Here is a 19692-nt window from a genome sequence, read left to right on the forward strand (position 1 = left end):
AGGAAGGGATGGATTCTGGCAATATTTTTGAGTTGGAGGCAACAGGAAGTGGCAAGAGTTTGGACGTGTGGTTTGAAGGACAGGGCAGAGTCGAGAGTTACCCTGAGGCAGCGGATTTCAGGTGCAGGAGAGAGCGTGATGCCGTTTACCATAATAGATAGATCAGGTAGGGGGGGATACGCGAGATGGGAGAAAGATGATGAGTTCGGTTTTGTCTACGTTGAGTTTTAGGAAGCGAGAGGTGAAGGAGGATATGGCTGATAGACACTCCGGGATTCTGGACAGCAGAAAGGTGACATTTGGGCCAGAGAGGTAGATCTGAGTGTCGTCCGCATACAGGTAGTACTGGAAGCCATGGGACTTTATGAGATGTCCTAGACCAAGGTTATAGATGGAAAAAAGTAGGGGCCCTAAGAAAGAGGGACTCCAACAGAGAGAGAGCCGGATGAGGATGTAGTGTGGGAGTGGGAAACGCTAAATGTGCAGTCGGAAAGGTATGGGGCAATCCAGACAGGGCAAGGCCTTTGATGCCAAGGGAAGAAAGAATCTGTAGCAGCAGGCAGTGGTCGACTGTGTCGAAAGCAGAGGACAGGTCGAGAAGGAGGAGGATGGAGAACTGTCTGTTAGCTTTGGCTGTGAGTAAGTCATTAGTAATTTTGGTTAGGGCAGTTTCGGTGGAGTGGTTTGGGCAGTTTCAATTATTGAAGGCACTTCCTTCATACTGCGATTATTAAAATAAATTGCAGATTTGCAATGTCTCTTAGTATAGCATTGGTCCCAGTGCTATCCGATAAAACATCACATAGCACTCAGCCATGTTATATGCCAGTGTGAGCAAGCCCTTAGGGTACACATGTATGGAGGGGGCTCATGAGCTGTGCCATCTCATACAGGGCTGATGCTGGCTGTAAAACGTAGCTGGCATTTTCCTGTAGGAGCTTATAGTTAACTCTTTCAATTCTGCAGTCAAGAAATGACAGCAGCATTTAAATAGCACGATTGCCATTTAGTTACCATGGCATTTGGGTCAAGATAAAACACTTTCCCACTATCTTAGTAATCCTCAGAAGCTCAACCATCAAACAATCACAGGTTAAAGTCTCTTAGGGGGACTTAAAAATATTTTAAAAATATAAAAGAAATGAAAAAAATCTGAAAGTTTAAAACGTCTCTTTTTCCAGTTGTTCAGTAAAGAAATACTAATAACAAATAAAGTGCCTTGAAAAGTATTCATACCCAGTGAACTTTTCCAATTTTTTTCAAGTTAAACCTGTAAACTTAAATGTATTTTATAGGGATTTTATGTTATATACCAACACAAAGTGTGAGAATATTAGTGATCAAACAGCATAATGAAAACCAAAGGACACACCAGACAGGTCATAGAGCAAGCTGTGGAAAAGAGTAAATGAGGTATAGGTTGCAAAAAAAACAAACAAACCCCAAGTTCTGAAAATCTCAGGGATCACTATTCAATAAATCATCCAAAAATGCAAATAGTATGGCACTACTTCTGTCCACAGAACAACTATTAGTAGTATACTCAAAAATGTGGTCTTTATGGAAGAGTGGCAAGAATAAAGCCATTTTTGAATGTAAGCCATAAGAAGTCCCACTTGAATTTTGCAAAAAGCTATGTAGGGGACACAGCTAGTATGAGGAAGAGGGTGCTCTGGTCAGATGAGACCTAAGTAGAACTTTTCGGCTAAATGCAAGATGATGTGCAGTGTTAGTTTTCTGCCACACATATCACCCTGAAAACACCATCCTCACTGTCCGACATGGTGGTGACAGCATCATGCTGTAGAGATGCTTTTCTCTAGTAGGGACAGAGAAGCTGGTCAGAGTTGAAGGGAAGATGGATGGAGCTAAATACAGGGCAATCCTGGAGGAAGTCCAGTAAGTAGGGCATTGATTCACCTTCCAGCAGGACAACGACCCTAAACATCCTGCCAGAGCTATAATGGAAAGGTTTAGAGCAAAGCATATTCATGTGTGTCAATGACCCAGTCACAGTCCAGGCTGAAATCCCATTGAGAATCTGTTGCAAGACCTGAAAATTGCTGTTCACTGATGCCTCCGTCCAATCTCACTAAGCTGGAGCTGGTTTGCAATGAAGAATGAGCAAAAATTTCAGCCTGTAGTTGTGCAAAACTGGTAGAGACATACCCCAAAAGGCTTACAGTAGTAATTGCAGCAAATGGTGGTAGTACAAAATACTTACAACTAAGTAAAAAAAAAAAGAAGTCAACTGGTATCAGAAAGTATTGATACAAGCAAAATGTTTTATTATTATTATTTATGTATTTCAGAATCTCTAATATATTCAATATATATATACAGTATATATATGTGTGTGTGTTCCTACATCATTTTTCTGCACAATGAATGTCAAAGAAACAGTAAAAATAAAAAAGACAATGGTGGAATTGCTTTTTCTGTTTCACCCCACTTTTTTCAGTACATTACATTATACAACAATATCTATTAAAAAGTTATGGCTCTTGAAAAAAGGAGGGGGAAAACTAAAGTACAAAACTGAAAAATTGGCAGGTACGGAGGAGGTTAAGGTAGTATGTTCTTGTTCACTTAGAAATGTTCTGTTCCACCTATAAATGTAAACTGATAGTTTAAAAGGGAAACTGTCAGGTTTTTTTTAGACCTTATATAAGCCATAATGAAAACTTTTCACTAACTAAAATATGATTACTGGTTTGTATCTGCATTCTACTTACATGCAATAGTTTCCAGGGTTTTGATGTCCAAATTGGGCAAATTCCACACTGATTCCAATACAGCCTCCAGCCCTGGGTCATTTAATTTTGCTCTTACTTCAAACTCATAAAGAAGTAAAATAATCTCAGTAGGGTCCGAGGAAAACTCTCCTGACCCTGAGGAAAATACAAAAATATGTATACCTTTGCTTTGCCTATGCAATTATTGACAGATATTAAATGGAACCTGTCAGCTGCCCTAGCCCCCTGCCTGCCATGTCCCTACTGAACCCTATTTCTATTTTCTATCAAGCTCCTTCTTATACCTTGCAGATTTCTCTATTATTGTAAAATCAAGTTTTAATCTGGACACAATGCAATTCTGTGAGGACCAGTATGGTGTGCCAGTGATTCCCAGAGGTGAATCTTCACTCTCATCTTGTAAGCACAACCCTTGGGTGATTTACATGATTTGCAAGAGCAAAGTACCTGGCAGCTGTTTGCAGATATATCATTGGTGCAACCTGTGCAGCCACAGAAGGACCCAAGAGTTAAGGAGGGCCTATTTCTGTCTCCAAACTAGGTGACATTTGCATTATGATGAGCTATTGGACTGTAAAGAGCCCATATGACGTTCTTGCACAGGGGGCATTTTTCAGTCTCTTGTCCGCCAGCGTCTTAGACAGCATTCTACCTCCGTAAAACTAAGGTATATGTTCCCCAGCTGCCTCAGGGAAGCATATCATCCCACACATGCCTGAGCTTTGCAAAAAGTTGACAACGAAGAGTTGAGAGGATTATTCTGGTGGAATCAATGCCACGCTGGACTAGACCTCCCACAGATTTGATTATTGTGAACAGAGATAAAAACTTTATTTTACAATGATAGAATAGCTAAGGTATAAAAAGGAGCTTGTAAAAATGTAGAAATAGGGCGCAGTAGAGAAATGGTGGCTGTTTAGGGGGCACACAGGTTCTCTTTAAGAGCTGCAGTATATTTTCTGAAGCAGTCTGCCTGAATGCCTCAAGTCAAATCAATAGCACGGAGCTGCAGTACCAGGGGCAACCACAACCAGATCTCCTTGAGAAAATACTGATGATGTATGCAAAGAAAATTATATTCATGATTTTAGTAAAACAGGCCCACTAAGGTAATTTCAGATACCCAATACAAGTTTATATCCTGTTGTTTACACTTTAGGTCTTTAAGATCAAGAGCAATAATAAGTAAGTAATGCTACCGGGACCCGAACTGTACGGGCTTCTAAGTTATTTCCTATGATGTCTAAGATGGGAATAACTGTCCAGCTTTAACCTTTGGAGGTGGAGCTGCGCTATTTCTGCAAGTCCCATAGAAATTAATAGGAGCTACAGAAATTGAATAGTGCAGCAAACAACGATGTTTCCATAACACAGATGAAGACTGCAGAGGAGATACTAAATGAAGAAGCTCTTAGTGTTAAGTGTGGCGTGCATGATGAGGGCTGGGCAGAGCACAATGTCTGTAAAGTGCAGTGTTGACCAATAGCTGCAAGGCAATAAGTAATGAAACTTTGGCAATTTCTATTCTACGTCCCAGTAATACTGATAATAGCATGTATGTATATGTATGGGGCCTCTTGCTGGATACTGACCACACAGGAACACACATGGGTAAGCCCAATATTTGTTACAGTGTTTAATTACTATTGCACTTTACGGGCATTGTTGCAATATTAGGGAGACTTAGGAGTGATTAGGATAGGCACAGTACCAAGCCATTTGCTGCTATTTCCTTTAGATATTCTCTCCTCGGTTCTCTTTCCACTCATACCCAGCATTATATCTTGCTGTTTGGGTAATATAAATTGCTTGGGCTATTGATAAAAACCCCTACTTTATTTTGTGTATGTTCCTATGTGGTTGGTTGTCCTTCTGAGTCATTCACCTTGTCCTCATCAATTATTGTTATTATATGTTTCAAATATTTATGTATGTTATTTACTAATAAATTTACACTTATTCAGCAATGAGTGTCATGCGTTTTATGGGGCATCAGGCTCTTGTTAGTTGATAGGATTTCTAGTAGTTGGGGAGTGTGCCCCCCTTTCCCGTGCAGGAGTGCTATGGGCACTCCGTGTGACAGGGATTATTTGAGTAAATGTTATATCCACAGATTCGGTCTTTGTAAAGTGATAATAGCATGTAGCAGTATTGCTCACATTTTTACATATCCTAGGGTCAAGCACAGTGACAGCCATGCTGCAGAATGTAAGTGTAGCAGCAATGTTCTTTCAAGCGCATCCATCTTTTAATACCTCTATAATAGAGATGTGCAGCTACAAGATCAGCTTTCAATATACGATAGTAACCATAAGGGCTCTGCCGCCGGCACTTGGGAGCGGAGCGTGCAGCTCCATGTATTGCTATGCGGCCCCACGCTCCGCTCTGGAGTGCCGGCGGCAGAGCCGGGTTTTAACATGCGAGACTCGGCCGTATTTCTCGCATGTGTGATCCCGGCCTAATAGGAACATTTGAAAGAGTGGTTTCTGTATTGGGACAATAATATACCTGTAGACTGTAAAATAACCCATATGTCTCGACAAAGGTTAATATTTTCTAGGGCCTTCGTGAGCAGCTGAACCTGCAAACAAATATACAATACGGTATAGTAAAAAATCAATCGGGACAAGCATTAAATACATTTGGAACAAAGATTTCAAACTGTTTAAGACGCTTTGCATCCCTGTCCCTCACAGTAATGTTGCATACATCTTTCCAAATTAAGTTCCTGACGGCTGCTATACATGTTTCAAAACTGCTCCTTAAGGTTTCCTATTAGTGATGAGCGAGTGTGGTCTGATAAGTTGTTAACAAACAGGCAATCCCTGCATATGTTGCAGCTACCGATCATACGCAAGACATGCAGGCCCAGCAACTGAAGTATTTTTTTCGAGCATGCCGAAAATACTCGACTAGTACATGAGTGTGCTCGTGTAAAACCTTATCCGAGCACGCTCGCTGATCACTACTGCCTATGTCTTTATTTTCTGAACTGAATATTAGATCCTTAAAGGGAATCTGTCACCCCAAAAATCGTATATGAGCTAAGGACACCGGCATCAGGGTCTTATCTACAGCATTCTGTAATGCTGTAGATAAGCCCCCAATGTAACCTGAAAGGGAAGAAAAACAGGTTATATTATACTCACCCAGGGGCGGTCCCGCTGCGGTCCGGTCCGATGGGCGTCGCGGTCCGGGTCCGGCGCCTCCTATCTTCATACGATGACATCCTCTTCTTGTCTTCATGCTGCGGCTCCAGCGCAGGCATACTTTGTCTGCCCTGTTGAGGACAGAGCAAAGTACTACAGTGCGCAGGCGCCGGTAAAGCTCAGAGAGGCCAGGCGCCTGCGTACTGCAGTACTTTGCTCTGCCCTCAACAGGGCAGACAAAGTATGCCGGAGCCGCGGCAAGAAGACCAGAAGAGGACGTCATCGTATGAAGATAGGAGGTGCTGGACCTGGACCGCAACGCCCATCGAACCGGGCCGCAGCGGGACCGCCCCTGGGTGAGTATAATATAACGTGTTTTTGTTATCTTTCAGGTTACATCGGGGGCTTATCTACAGCATTACAGAATGCTGTAGATAAGACCCTGATGCCGGTGGCCTTAGCTCATATATGATTTTTGGGGTGACAGATTCCCTTTAATTTGGGACCGTGGAACTTCTCACTCACCACTAGCAAGCCAGCCTGTGGGTAAGTAAAACTGCTGAAAATAGAAAAATTATCCACACAAAAAATAGTTGAATATTATCTTTTATCTATTTTCATATCATATTGCATAGGCTACTTCAGGTCACATATACAGTAGATGAATATTACAAGTTCCCTATGATTCTCAATTGTTCTTCATCATTACTCTCGACCTGTTTCAGGATGCACCATCTAAGGTCTTAGATATTACCCTCTCTTTATAGTAAGCGTTTTGCAACTCTATTCTCAACATACTTTGTGTTATTTTCACTTTCAATTCCAAATGTTTTTTCCCATCTCCTCCCCTCAACATTTTATATATATATATATATATATATATATATATATATATATATATATATATCTTAATAGCAGATAGCAGATCTATCTATGTTCATTCAAACGGATCCTCGGACCTTTAAGAGCATCCATTCTTATAGCCAGTTCTTACGACCTCACAGAATATGTAACAGCGATGCAGAATATCACAAGCACGTGTAACAAATAAGAGACATTTGTTGAGAGAGGTTATAATAGAATGGACGTGTTTAAAGTGGGACAAGAATCAGGGATCAAAACTCGAGAGCAAGTGGGAGACCCTAAAAAAAAAATGAAAAAACAAAAATACGGATCAGAAACCAATGTTTTCATGCACCATTCTGAACTGATTAGAAAAATGATTTTAAAACAGTTGAATTTATTGAAATGAGAGCCTAAATACACTAAGTTTTTAAATGATGTTCCAAGATTTGTCTGTTGTAAAGGTAGGTCCTTTTTTCACATTTGATGAGAGACGATATTAGGAAGAAATAAACAACTAGACACACTTTCCTGAATAGAGAAAGGGAGAGGACTTTCCCTTGTTCGCGATGCTAAAATTGTAATTCTGTTACAAAAGGAGAAAGTGTGCACCATCCCTCCTGTCCATGGCCATAAGATATCAGTGACAGAATTTTTTATAGTGAAAGCAAAATTGTCATCTAATTTCTTAAATGTTCATGTGGAAAGGTTTACATTGAACAGACCTCTAAGATGGGGAGGATGCTTTGGGATGAATATCGATCTGATATTAAGATCTATAGGGAAAGAGAAGGTAAAAAGTAACAAAAAGTATGGTGAACCACCAACAGCTGGAAAATATTCTTTACATGGTGAATCTTCAAACAGATGATCAAGGGCAACAGTGAATTAAATGTTTTACAGGTGGAGACATATTTTTTATATATCTTTTGTAATCTATTTGTTCAAAAGGCCTAAATTATTATTGTAATTTTAATGTATATTTATGATTGTAGAATATGCAATTTTGTTAGTAAATTAGTAAATGAATTGGAGTATAAAAAAAATGATATGCTATAGTTATTACATGTAAAAAATTAAGTATGGCATATTTGCTAAATGAATAAGTCATATATACTATAAAATGTTAAATTGTTGATTTGTGCTACATGTACTTGCTGCTTTGCATGTATTCTGCGTTTATTGTATTTTTTTATACATTGACTATAATTGGTTGATGGTTGTGTCAGTTTAAGGCTATGCTCCCACAGTTACTTTTTGAGGAGTCTTACGTTGCATATTTGCAAAAAAATGCAAGTAGCCTATTTTACAAAAACTGCAGGTGAAAAAATGCAATAACATAAAAAATGCACTAAAAAATGCACATCTATTTGCGGTCCGCTATCACTCAGACACATAGGGTAGAATGAATGTTTCAGACATTCATTAAAATACAAATCTGTGGGACTCAGAGCAGGTCCTTTTGCTGATTACGGATGCAAATGAGAAAGCTTCCAACTTGCTACTGCTTTACATCTGTGTCTAATGGATCTGTTACCTAGTGATAAACTTGAATAAAAGCATGCAACCTTCCAAAGGTTTTTTTTATTGGCTTGGAAGCAAGCACACCACTTCAGTGAAAAAAAAAAAGGGAGGTTGGTGGCCCAATTAGGACTTCTGCTATGGGACCCTATGATTTTTATGTATGCCCCTGGATCTACTTATGGAAAAGCATGGACATTAAAATAATTGTATTGAAAGGCAACTTTAAATACCAAAGAGACAGAAGAGTCTTGGAGTACAAGCTCATGACATGAAATCCCCCCTATGTTATTCCTAATATGTCATCAGTTTGCATCTGTTCCATCTTCTACCCCATTTTTTGACAGACAAAAAATTTAGCCTGCACAACTTTTTTCTTGTTCATTTTTTTTTCTTATAACATTAAAATCTATGGGAAGTACATCATAACGGTTGGTTATCTGTTATTTCATCTATTTAATGGATCCATTTTTAGGCACTGGGCATCACCCAGAACACTACAGGTGTACAGCTACAAGTCTAGTATAACAGATACATACAATAAGGAACAAAATTGAATCCAAACAGATTTAAATCACAAACCAGTTTTTATTCTTAAATGGATCCATTTAAAATGGACCTTTTTTTTTTGTTTTATATATTTTTCTATTTGTTTTTTTCCGTTTCCATTTTTTTTCTGGATCACAAATAGAAGTATGAATATATTCTGGCATTTCTTTCAATTGCTTGTAGATTTAAATAAATGTTATTTTCACAAGGGCTAAACGTAAACTTACATTTTAAAATAATAGAAAGTACCCCATAATTTATTATGCAAATTCTCCCATTACAATAACGGATCCTTTAGACATCTGTTTGTCATTTGTTTGTTTTTTACATTAACCAAAGCAAAACAATAGAAGAAAAGTTGTAAAACAATCAAAGTTTGCCTCGCCATTTTCTATTTTATTCTTTTAGCTGCAGCAACTTTATCCAGCTCATGAATCCCTGCGGCAACCTCAGACTGCAGGACTTACTCTAGACCTTTCATTGTTAATGCTTTATCTGCTTAGTCTTGGCACTAATGGCTAAGCACAAGTGATGAGCGAGTGTACTCGTTGCTCGGGTTTTCCCAAGCACGCTCGGGTGACCTCCGAGTATTTATGACTGCTCGGAGATTTCGTTTTCATTGGGGCAGCTGAATGATTTACAGCTATTAGCCAGCTTGATTACATGTGGGGATTCACTAGCAACCAGGCAACCCCCACATGTACGCAGCCTGGCTAGTAGCTGTAAATCATTCAGCTGCCGGGATGAAAACTAAAGCTCCGAACAGTCATAAATACTCGGAGGTCACCCGAGCGTGCTTGGGAACACCCGAGCAACGAGTACACTTGCTCATCACTACTAAGCACCTGTGGGCCCACATCTCTAACAAAAAGATATTAAGGGGCTATAGTGTCTATGCTGATGCATTTAAATGAAACATTCTTCTTGCACAGTAAAAGAATTCAAAATTACACATTAATAATGAAAAAACGGGTGTCCTACGCTGATTGATAGTATGGATCTGATGGAAAATTCAAACACCAAGTAGTAGCAAAGCGGCATATTTTCTACATGTTTTGGAGTAATCCAACTTCTTCAGGAAAAGTCACAAGGTTTTCTAGCTTGTTTTTTCCTGAAGAAGTTGGATTACTCCGAAAACGCGTAGGAAATAAACCGCATTACTACAACTTCGTGTTTGTCAGATGAATACCAGCAGCGCAGGACACCCGTTTTTCCATTGTTAATCTGTCATTACTCTGGCTGTTCCTACCCGAGGTATTGCAGCAGTTGAGATTCCATTTATCTATGCCAGTTTATCTACCAGGTGAGCAAAACTGCTTCTGTAACCGATATGGTTTCCTGGATAAAACCCCATCCTGTTCCCTAGCTACACTTCTACATTGTACACATTGTCATCAACTACTTTTTTACCTTCTCAGAGTGGCAAGTGGCATTTCTGGCCATTTCAAGGTCCACTGATGCTGCCATTATTAAACATGACTTTTGGGCTACTAGCACTGTTTTGTCAGAAGGACAGGGCAAGGAAAGCTGTGAAAGAAAACATAAGTAATTATATATTCATTATATAACCATATATTACCCTTTCTTTACTGTACCTTGTAAGAAAGAAGAAAGCAGTCTTTCATTATTAGTGGTGAGTCATCAATACGTACAGCCAGGTTCCAGGCTAATTGCAGCCATAAGACACATTTAGTCATAATAATAAAAAAAGATAAATATTAGCTGTAAGTACATAATTGACACAATCAAAGCAAAAACAATTTTAACATTTATACTGTGTGTGTGTGTATGTGTATATATATTTATATATATATACACACATACATATAGCACCAGTTGTAAGATGCATGACAATGCTGGTTTCTCATAATACAGAGACATTTTAATACTTAGGCTGAAAAAGACACTCTTATGCATATATTTTTAATAAGTGCATGTATTGTAGTATTGTAGTGAAGGTATTATTAAAACACTAATTCAATACTGTTCTAGGTCAGCATAGGGTTATCATCTACTACACACAAATTGCCAGAGGCAAATAAAGATCCCTATTAAGCCCTTCACGCCGCAGGCCATTTTCATTTTTGCATTTCTGTTTTTTGCTCCTCTTCTTCCCAGAGCCACACCTTTTTTGTTTTTCTGTCACTATGGCCATGTGAGGGCTTGTTTTTGCGGGACAAGTTGTTCTTTTGAACAACACCTATGGTTTTTCCATATAGTGTACTGGAAAACAGGAAAAAAAAAATCCAAATGGGGTGCAATTGCAAAAAAAAGTGCAATTCCACAATTTTTATTTTTTTTTTACCATGTTCACTAAATGCTAAAACTGATCATGATTCTCCAGGTCATTACGAGTTCGTAGATAACAAGCATCCATTGGTTCTTTTTTTTATTTAGGTGGTGAAAAAAAATCCAAAGTTTGTTCAAAAAATTTTTTTTCTTAAATTGCGTCATTTTCTGAGATTTGTAGCATCTCCATTTTTCACTATTTGGGGTTGCGTGAGGACTTATGCTTTGCACGCCGAGCTGACTTTTTTATTGATATGAAAGGATATGGATCCCCATTGGTTATTGGAAGGTGTCCTCCCCCTCAATGTCAAGGGAGGAGGTTTCCATTATAAAGATAAACTTATCATATGACAGGTTACTTTATTGTATATCAGTCTATGCGTGCTTATTGGGTAATACAGACACAGGCATGCATTGGTAGTGCATTCTAAGGTGTGTGATTGGATGACTTCTGAAGATGACACACTGTAGGCTAGTCTGTTACGCTCACGCCTACACTGTGAGCGTAGATTGTGGTCCCACAGTGCTGTGGACTGAGGAGAGCCTGGAGGGGCATGACTAAGTGCCTCCCAAAGACTGACCGCGGGTGCATGGTAATGTGATAGAAATATATATATATCATGTAGATCTCACTTGCATGTATACTCTTCTATAATCAAATATATACTTATATGCTCGCAGCTAATATATACATTATAATCAATGGTTTAAAATGGCTGACACGAACTGATATAAGCCTGATATAACCCAGACAGATCATATGGGGTTTTCCATCCCAAAAAGCAGAAGTTGGGTCAGATGTCTGAAATAATGTCTAGAATATAGCTGAATCTTGCTGAAACGGCAGACCAACAGTGTCAGATGTCTCAACTCTGTCCTACATGCAGAGAGCTCAATTTTAGTTGCTTAATCAGCTTAATCAGCAGTCATATGAGCATTAATCACAATATTCCATATATGTTTAGATAACCAATGACAGAGGAGCTAGACAATATGGTAATTAACTAACCACCCCTGACAACCCCTAACCACTCCTTTCTATGTGAAAATATAAAACTATGTATGTACAATAAAGTACCAGTATTGATGGAATGTTGTTCTGTCACAGTTGTGTACAGTCCATTCTTGATGAGCGCTCAAAATACTCAGTCTAATTGGGAGCGGCCACAGCACACACAGGGATATATTTATCCAACCCAAATATTTCCATAACATTAATGGCGCCCAACGGCACGGATGAAACGCACGGGATCCTTCTGACCGGAAATACGGAGGTTGTAGCCGTGGCCTTGGCACAGGGGCAGGAGACTGCGCAGCTCCATAAGTAAGGTAAGAAAATGTTATCATCTTACCTGAAAGTCCCCTGTGCCCAGTCCTTGTCTATACCTCTTGCCGGTCAGGTGTGGTCTGGTCACAAGTTCCCAGGTAGTGTAAAAAATCCGTAGCCACGAATCCAAGCCCTGGGAGGTGTCTGCTGTGTGCCGTGTTTGTGTTATGTGTTTGAGTAAAATCCGAGAGAAGAAGGAAAAAGTGACTTTTGTTTGTGGTTGCTGGGAAACAGACCGCAGGAGGTCAAATCGCTCGATAAGTTATTGCAGGATTCCCGTGCATAGGAGGAACACGTAGAGTTCCGGGGCAGGTAGTCCCATGTTCCAGGCACGGGTAGTGATAACTTAGAGGGCTACTGCAGATTCCCGTAGTGCCGGCGATCCAGTCAGGACGTCCGGACCGGGGTGGTAGATTTCCTGCTAGTTGTGGTTCTCACTCAGGCGGCCCGGGCACAGGTGTGCTCAGTGCGATTGGCAGTAGTCTGTTTCCCAGAGCAGTTAGCAACCTGCACGTGTCACAGAATTAAAAAGGGTGATTCTCCCGGACATGTCTTTCTGTATCTGTTTCTGTTTGTCAACTATTGCCGCTTTAAGAAGCATACAATTGAAAAGAAAGTTTTGGGTTTTTTTTTCCTCTCTCTTGAACTTCCTCTTTTTTCAGCTGAAGCAGATATGCATTGTAAATCACACTGTCACATCTGTTTTTCTTTTTCTTTTGCAATCTGACTATGGTGTAGCATATATTTGTGAAGAAGTGAAATCTAAATTGTATCTATCATTTTTGATGTGACATACGTGTTTTCAGATACGTGATTTGTGATTTTAGTGACATTTGGTATTATTGCAATAGCATACGGAATAAAAAGAGGAAGTGTGTCTCTGACTGTATTTGAGCGCAGAGATTCTAAAAGAGAAAAAAAAAAAAGGAGAAGAGAAAAGTCGTTTTAATTTTTAATTTTTTTTTACTCTCTTAAAGGGTCTTTTTCTTTTTGCGGCATTTTAAAGTTTTTTAATTAAGTTTTCCTCAATCTTCAATCTCTTTACCTTTTTACTTTTTTTTGGGAAAAAGTTTTTATTCTTTCCTTTTGTATCAAAGTTTTGAGTTTTTGGTTGTGAACTAAGTTTTTGATGGTTTTTGTTATCGTTTTGGGTTTTTCTTAGAGTTTTATATACTCATTTTTAGAAGTTTTTTTTAGTACCGTTTTTTTCATTTTTGTGTGTTTTTCATTTTTTGCTCTTGCCATGGGGAATAAAGTGGCCGAGCAACAGGAGAGTCTTTTATTTCCTGATGAGAAAACAGCCCCTAGATAGTGGCAGAACACGAAGGTGTTAAGTATGTGAAGATTTTTGGAAGGTATAAAGTACGTGAAATTCATTAGAATGGCAGATTTCAAGCTGCGGAATGGCATGACGTAGAAAGGAAAATAAGGGAAGTTAGGCTAGTTTCACACTAGCGTCGGGAACAACCCGTCGCTGTGCGTCGGGCCGACGTTCCCGACGCTAGGGTGGTCTCCGCCGCACAACGGGGGCAGCGGATGCATTTTTCCCACGCATCCGCTGCCCCATTGTGAGGTGCGGGGAAGTGCGGGGAGGTGGGGGCGCGGTCGGAAAAAGTGGACCGTCGGGAGCAAAAAACGTTTTTTTCTCCCGACAGTCCGCTACCACACGCCCAAGCGTCGCAAAACGGACGCGACGTTTGGCAATGCGTCGCAAATGCGTCGCAAATGCGTCGCAAATGCGTCGCTAATGTTAGTCTATGACGAAAAAACGTATCCAGCAAGAACTTTTGCTGGATGCGTATTTTCGGCAAAACGACGCATTTGCGACGTATTGCAGTTAACGCTAGTGTGAAACTAGCCTTAGCTGATGTTAGATTGCTGAATACTAATACATGGTATGAAGTAGCAGCAGAGCTTACATCGTTTAGGTGGTACAGAAAGTTATGTGAGCAAACCAGGAAGTGATTTTTGTGGGTATAAGACAGGAGAATCTGCGCAGTCTGCTTTTAGCAGAAACCATGGTATAGGTAGTTTTTTTTTTTTGTTTTTTTTTTGCACAGTATGTGGCGCGCCCCGTCTCTCCCTACAGGGAGAAGGCATAATTGCTCCTCTCTATTATTCTTGTTGTTCTCCTCTATCCTCCTTTTTCTCTGTCAGTCTTTTCTCTCCGCATTTCTCTCTCTCTCTCTCCTTTCCTCTCCTCTTCCTCCACACTTTTCTCTTCTCTCTCTCCCCCTCTCTATCTCTCTCCTCCATACCCTCCATCTTCTCCTCCCTCCTTCTCCACTCCCCCACCACACCTTTCTCCTCCTTCTTTTCCTTCTCCACACCCATCTCTCCTCACCCTCTCTCTCCCCTCCTTCTCCACTCCTCTCTTCTCCTCCATCTCTCTCTCTCTTCCACACCTCCCATCTTCTCCTCCCTCTTGTCCACATTCTCTCTCCCCTCCTACTATTCCTTTGTCTCACTCATCAACCCCTCCTCCTTCTTCTTCCTCTTTTTTCCTCTTCTTTGCCGGCTGGGCCAACGCCCAATTCAAACAATATGGTGCTTACAGCACAAGGTTTCCCTCTATGCCCCTGGCACAAACCAGACATTGCCATTTGTGATATCGGGGAAAGAAAGTGAAAATCCCACTACACACAATGCAGTAGGCAACCCCCAGATGTATCAGGCAGCAGACAGCTCAGCCCTGGGTGCAGAGGGGGGAGGAATGATATCAGAACGAGCTCACTGACAGATCCTCCGTTACCTCATTTCACAGTCAAACAATATTGTAACCCTTAAGGTACAACTTCAGCACCAGTCAGAGCTGCCTACATTCACACCAACATGAAACTATAAGCCTAATCCATCATAGCTTCAGCAAGGGGGGAGACATCCTCACATAAAAAAGCAATTTCTAAGTCCAATATCAGTCAGTGTATGACCCCAGTACATGCTATCACAACTATTCCTCTGATGAAGATGGAACATCATACATGCTGTCCAGTACTAGGAAAAGAAACCCACAGGCACCAAGAATGCAAGGGCAGATAGAGGCACCACCATTACACTATGTGCACTGCACTTGAAGTCAGGTGACAATCTTCCAGACCCAGGGATGCATCCCATGCCATTTTACCGAAGAAAGTAGCAGAAGCAGCAAACATATGCAGCCACCTGGAATGATCTCTGGGCCATGAATGAAAATAGAAGCAGGTGATGCACTCTGGCCAATCATGAAGGAACAATTCAAACTTCCAGCAGAATCAGACATACACGCTTGGGAGTCAGGGCCACAGCTAATTGAACAGCTCAGAGAGTGGGCCAAAGGCAGATTGGCAGGACAAGCCATGACATGAGCCAAGATAAGATAGAGTCTGTAAAGAAGTTTCATTGCAGAGTAATCAGGGCCGTATTTGCCACTAGGCACTCGAGGGCACGTGCCTAGGGTGGGGACAATGCAGGGGGCGGCACCTGAGCAAGTTTAAGAAAAAAATTTTTTTTTTTTTTGAAAGTCCGAGGTCGCCCCACCCAGGGGCGCCGCTATAACGAGGTGAGTTGAGCACTTCGCCTCTAGCGGCATCCAGTCCCTCAAAACAGGGGGCGGCAGCGCAGCGCCGCCCCCTGCAGTCAGATCAGATGTGCCGGGTAAGCATGAGGCTGTGTCACCAGCAGCAGGAGGAGGCGGCGGGGATGCCGGGCGCGGTGCTGCCTCCTCACACAAACTTGTCCGGTTATAAGTACTGAGGGACGGGAAGGGGAAGGGGTGAGCAGCCCAGGCAGCCAGGAACACGAGCTACTTGAACGACCTAAACACAGCCTGTGGGCGGGGACTGTGGCTGATTGCTACACAGTAGCGTAGTGACTGGAGGGGGCAGAGGGGGGCATCGCCCCGGGCCCTGTCACATGAAGGAGCCCACCGGGAGCCAGGGCCACTTCTGTGACATACATACAGAACACCGCATAGGAGCAGAGCAGTATGATGTCTGCTCTGCTCCCATCTGACGGAGACTCTGCAGGCTGCTAGCACAGTGGCCGGCTGCAGTCTCCCCCCTGCAGTGAATGGTTTCGCCCCTTCTGACCTGATCATGAAGCTTTTCCCTGGCTGGCGCTGCAGTTCTTCCCTCTGTGCACGCTGGGATTGGCTCAGGCACGCTGGGTCCTAGTGCCCACACGTTGCATTTCACCAAGACACTTCCTGGTCCTGTCTGCAAACTTTATTAGTAAGTGCTGGGGATGGAACATTTTAGGCTTATTAAATTCAGGTATGTCACTGTGATGTGAATGTGAGACCATTGGGGTATTGTGGGTGAGGGGGGACAGGGTACTGAGGGGGTGGATGTGAGAGCATGGGGGTATTGTGGGGGAGGGGAGACAGGGTACTGGGGGGGTAAATGTGAGACTATGGGGGTGTTGTGGGCGCTGAAAGTGGGTGAGGGGGACAGGGTACTGATGGAGTGAATGAAAGATGATGGGGGTATTGGGTACTGAAGTGGGGGAGGGGAGACAGGGCACTGGGGGGTAAATGTGAGACCATGAGAGTGTTGTGGGGGCTGAAGGTGGGTGAAGTGGGACAGGGCACCGAGGGGTGGATGTGAGATGATGGGGGTATTGGGACTGAATATTATAATGTTTTGTTATGATATTATATGTGATCCATCATGTAATATTTGCTGTCTGGGGAGGCTGGAGATGGGGGGGTAGGGGGCTTTTGATACGTACCACATGGGCCTTTTATGAGTATTAGTATAAGGAGCCCCCATACAGTAACCAAGAGCTGCATCACATTTACAGCACCACTCCAGCATTATTTTTTTTATTTCACTGCTGGAGCGGTGCTGAATATCCGCGTCCCCTGCCCTCTGTCTGATACTCACCTTCTGGCGTTTTCATCTGTTTTTGTCTCCGCTCGGCTCCGTCTCCTGCAGTTTGTGTCCTGTCCAAGGCTCCAGTGTTTCATGAAGCGGCGCAGAGGTCACTAATCAATGTAAGTCTGTGGGAGCCTCGTTCTGGCCTCCTTCTCACTCTCAGGCTATGTGCACATGGTGCGGATTTGGCTGCGGATTCGCAGCAGTTTTCCATGCGGTGTACAGTACCATGTAAACCTATGGAAAACCAAATCCGCAGTGCCCATGGTGTTGAAAATACCACACAGAAACGCTGCTTTGTATTTTCTGCAGCATGTCAATTCTTTGTGCGGATTCCGCAGCATTTTACACCTGCTCCTGTATAGGAATCCGCAGGTGTAAAAACACAGGCGAAATCCTCACAAAAAAGCCGGAAATCCGCGGTAAATACACATGTAAAACGCAGCACATTTTACCTGTGGATTTTGCAAAAACTGTGCGGGAAAAATGCGCATACGAATCCGCAACGTGTGCACATAGCCTCATAGTCTTACATTGAGCGCTTGTGACATAGCTTCTCACTTCTGGCCTGTCAGAAGCTGCACTCACAAGTTTGAGCTGTGGGACTGCAGCAGTGCCACAAAATAGTGAATACGCCGGAGGATGAGTAAATGACTGGGAATGGGGACCTGCGCTTAAAGCACCACCCCAACGGTGGGAAAAAAAACCCTGCTAGAGTGGTGCTTTAATAATAAGCAATTTAATACTATAAAGTTGATAAAGGTTTGGAATAAATGTCTGCAGTCACTTTATGTGACTGCAGACTGCCAAATCATGACAGGGAGCTGCGGGCCCATCATACTGTGTATAAGAGAGCTGCGGGCCCATCATACTGTGTATAAGGGAGCTGTGGGCCCATCATACTGTGTATAAGGGAGCTGTGGGCCCATCATACTGTGTATAAGGGAGCTGTGGGCCCATCATACTGTGTATACGGGAGCTGCGGGCCCATCATACTGTGTATAAGGGAGCTGCGGGCCCATCATACTGTGTATAAGGGAGCTGTGGGCCCATCATACTGTGTATAAGGGAGCTGTAGGTCCATCATACTGTGTATACGCGAGCTGCGGGCCCATCATACTGTGTATAAGGGAGCTGTGAGTCCATCATACTGTGTATATAGGAGCTGTGGGCCCATCATACTGTGTATAAGGGAGCTGCGGGCCCATCATACTGTGTATAAGGGAGCTGCGGGCCCATCATACTGTGTATAAGGGAGCTGCAGGCCCATCATACTGTGTATAAAGGAGCTGCGGGCCCATCATACTGTATATAAGGGAGCTGTGGGCTCATCATACTGTGTATAAGGGAGCTGTGAGTCCATCATACTGTGTATAAGGGAGCTGCGGGCCCATCATACTGTGTATAAGGGAGCTGCGGGCCCATCATACTGTGTATAAGGAAGCTGTGGCCCCATCATACTGTGTATAAGGAAGCTGTGGGCCCATCATACTGTGTATAAGGAAGCTGTGGGCCCATCATACTGTGTGTATAAGGGAGCTGTGGGCCCATCATACTGTGTGTATAAGGGAGCTGTGGGCCCATCATACTGTGTATAAGGGAGCTGTGGGCCCATCATACTGTGTATAAGGAAGCTGTGGGCCCATCATACTGTGTGTATAAGGGAGCTGTGGGCCCATTATACTGTGTACAGGTCCTTCTCAAAAAATTAGCATATAGTGTTAAATTTCATTACTTACCATAATGTAATGATTACAATTAAACTTTCATATATTATAGATTCATTATCCACCAACTGAAATTTGTCAGGTCTTTTATTGTTTTAATACTGATGATTTTGGCATACAACTCCTGATAACCCAAAAAACCTGTCTCAATAAATTAGCATATTTCAACCGGCCAATCAAATAAAAGTGTTTTTTAATAACAAACAAAAAAACCATCAAATAATAATGTTCAGTTATGCACTCAATACTTGGTCGGGAATCCTTTGGCAGAAATGACTGCTTCAATGCGGCGTGGCATGGAGGCAATCAGCCTGTGACACTGCTGAGATGTTATGGAGGCCCAGGATGCTTCAATAGCGGCCTTAAGCTCATCCAGAGTGTTGGGTCTTGCGTCTCTCAACTTTCTCTTCACAATATCCCACAGATTCTCTATGGGGTTCAGGTCAGGAGAGTTGGCAGGCCAATTGAGCACAGTAATACCATGGTCAGTAAACCATTTACCAGTGGTTTTGGCACTGTGAGCAGGTGCCAGGTCGTGCTGAAAAATGAAATCTTCATCTCCATAAAGCATTTCAGCCGATGGAAGCATGAAGTGCTCCAAAATCTCCTGATAGCTAGCTGCATTGACCCTGCCCTTGATGAAACACAGTGGACCAACACCAGCAGCTGACATGGCAC

At 42.3% G+C, this 19692-nt stretch overlaps 1 protein-coding gene across 4 annotated transcripts in view; it reads right to left on the minus strand.

Moving 5' to 3' along the window:
* Positions 1–19692, minus strand: part of TEX11 (testis expressed 11) — a 301033-nt gene that overhangs the window by 87299 nt on the left and 194042 nt on the right. For 3 of the 4 annotated variants that reach the window (XM_077284978.1, XM_077284977.1, XM_077284980.1), the window contains 4 exons: positions 10414–10484; positions 10229–10345; positions 5265–5337; positions 2736–2891 (listed from right to left, as the gene is read on the minus strand). In XM_077284978.1, the coding sequence (XP_077141093.1) occupies positions 2736–2891; positions 5265–5337; positions 10229–10345; positions 10414–10484 (417 nt within the window). The remainder of the gene's footprint in view (positions 1–2735; positions 2892–5264; positions 5338–10228; positions 10346–10413; positions 10485–19692) is intronic. The other variant, XM_077284979.1, reaches the window with a different exon arrangement.

This window comes from Ranitomeya variabilis, chromosome 2, assembly GCF_051348905.1.
Source record: "Ranitomeya variabilis isolate aRanVar5 chromosome 2, aRanVar5.hap1, whole genome shotgun sequence".
NCBI lineage: Eukaryota > Metazoa > Chordata > Amphibia > Anura > Dendrobatidae > Ranitomeya > Ranitomeya variabilis.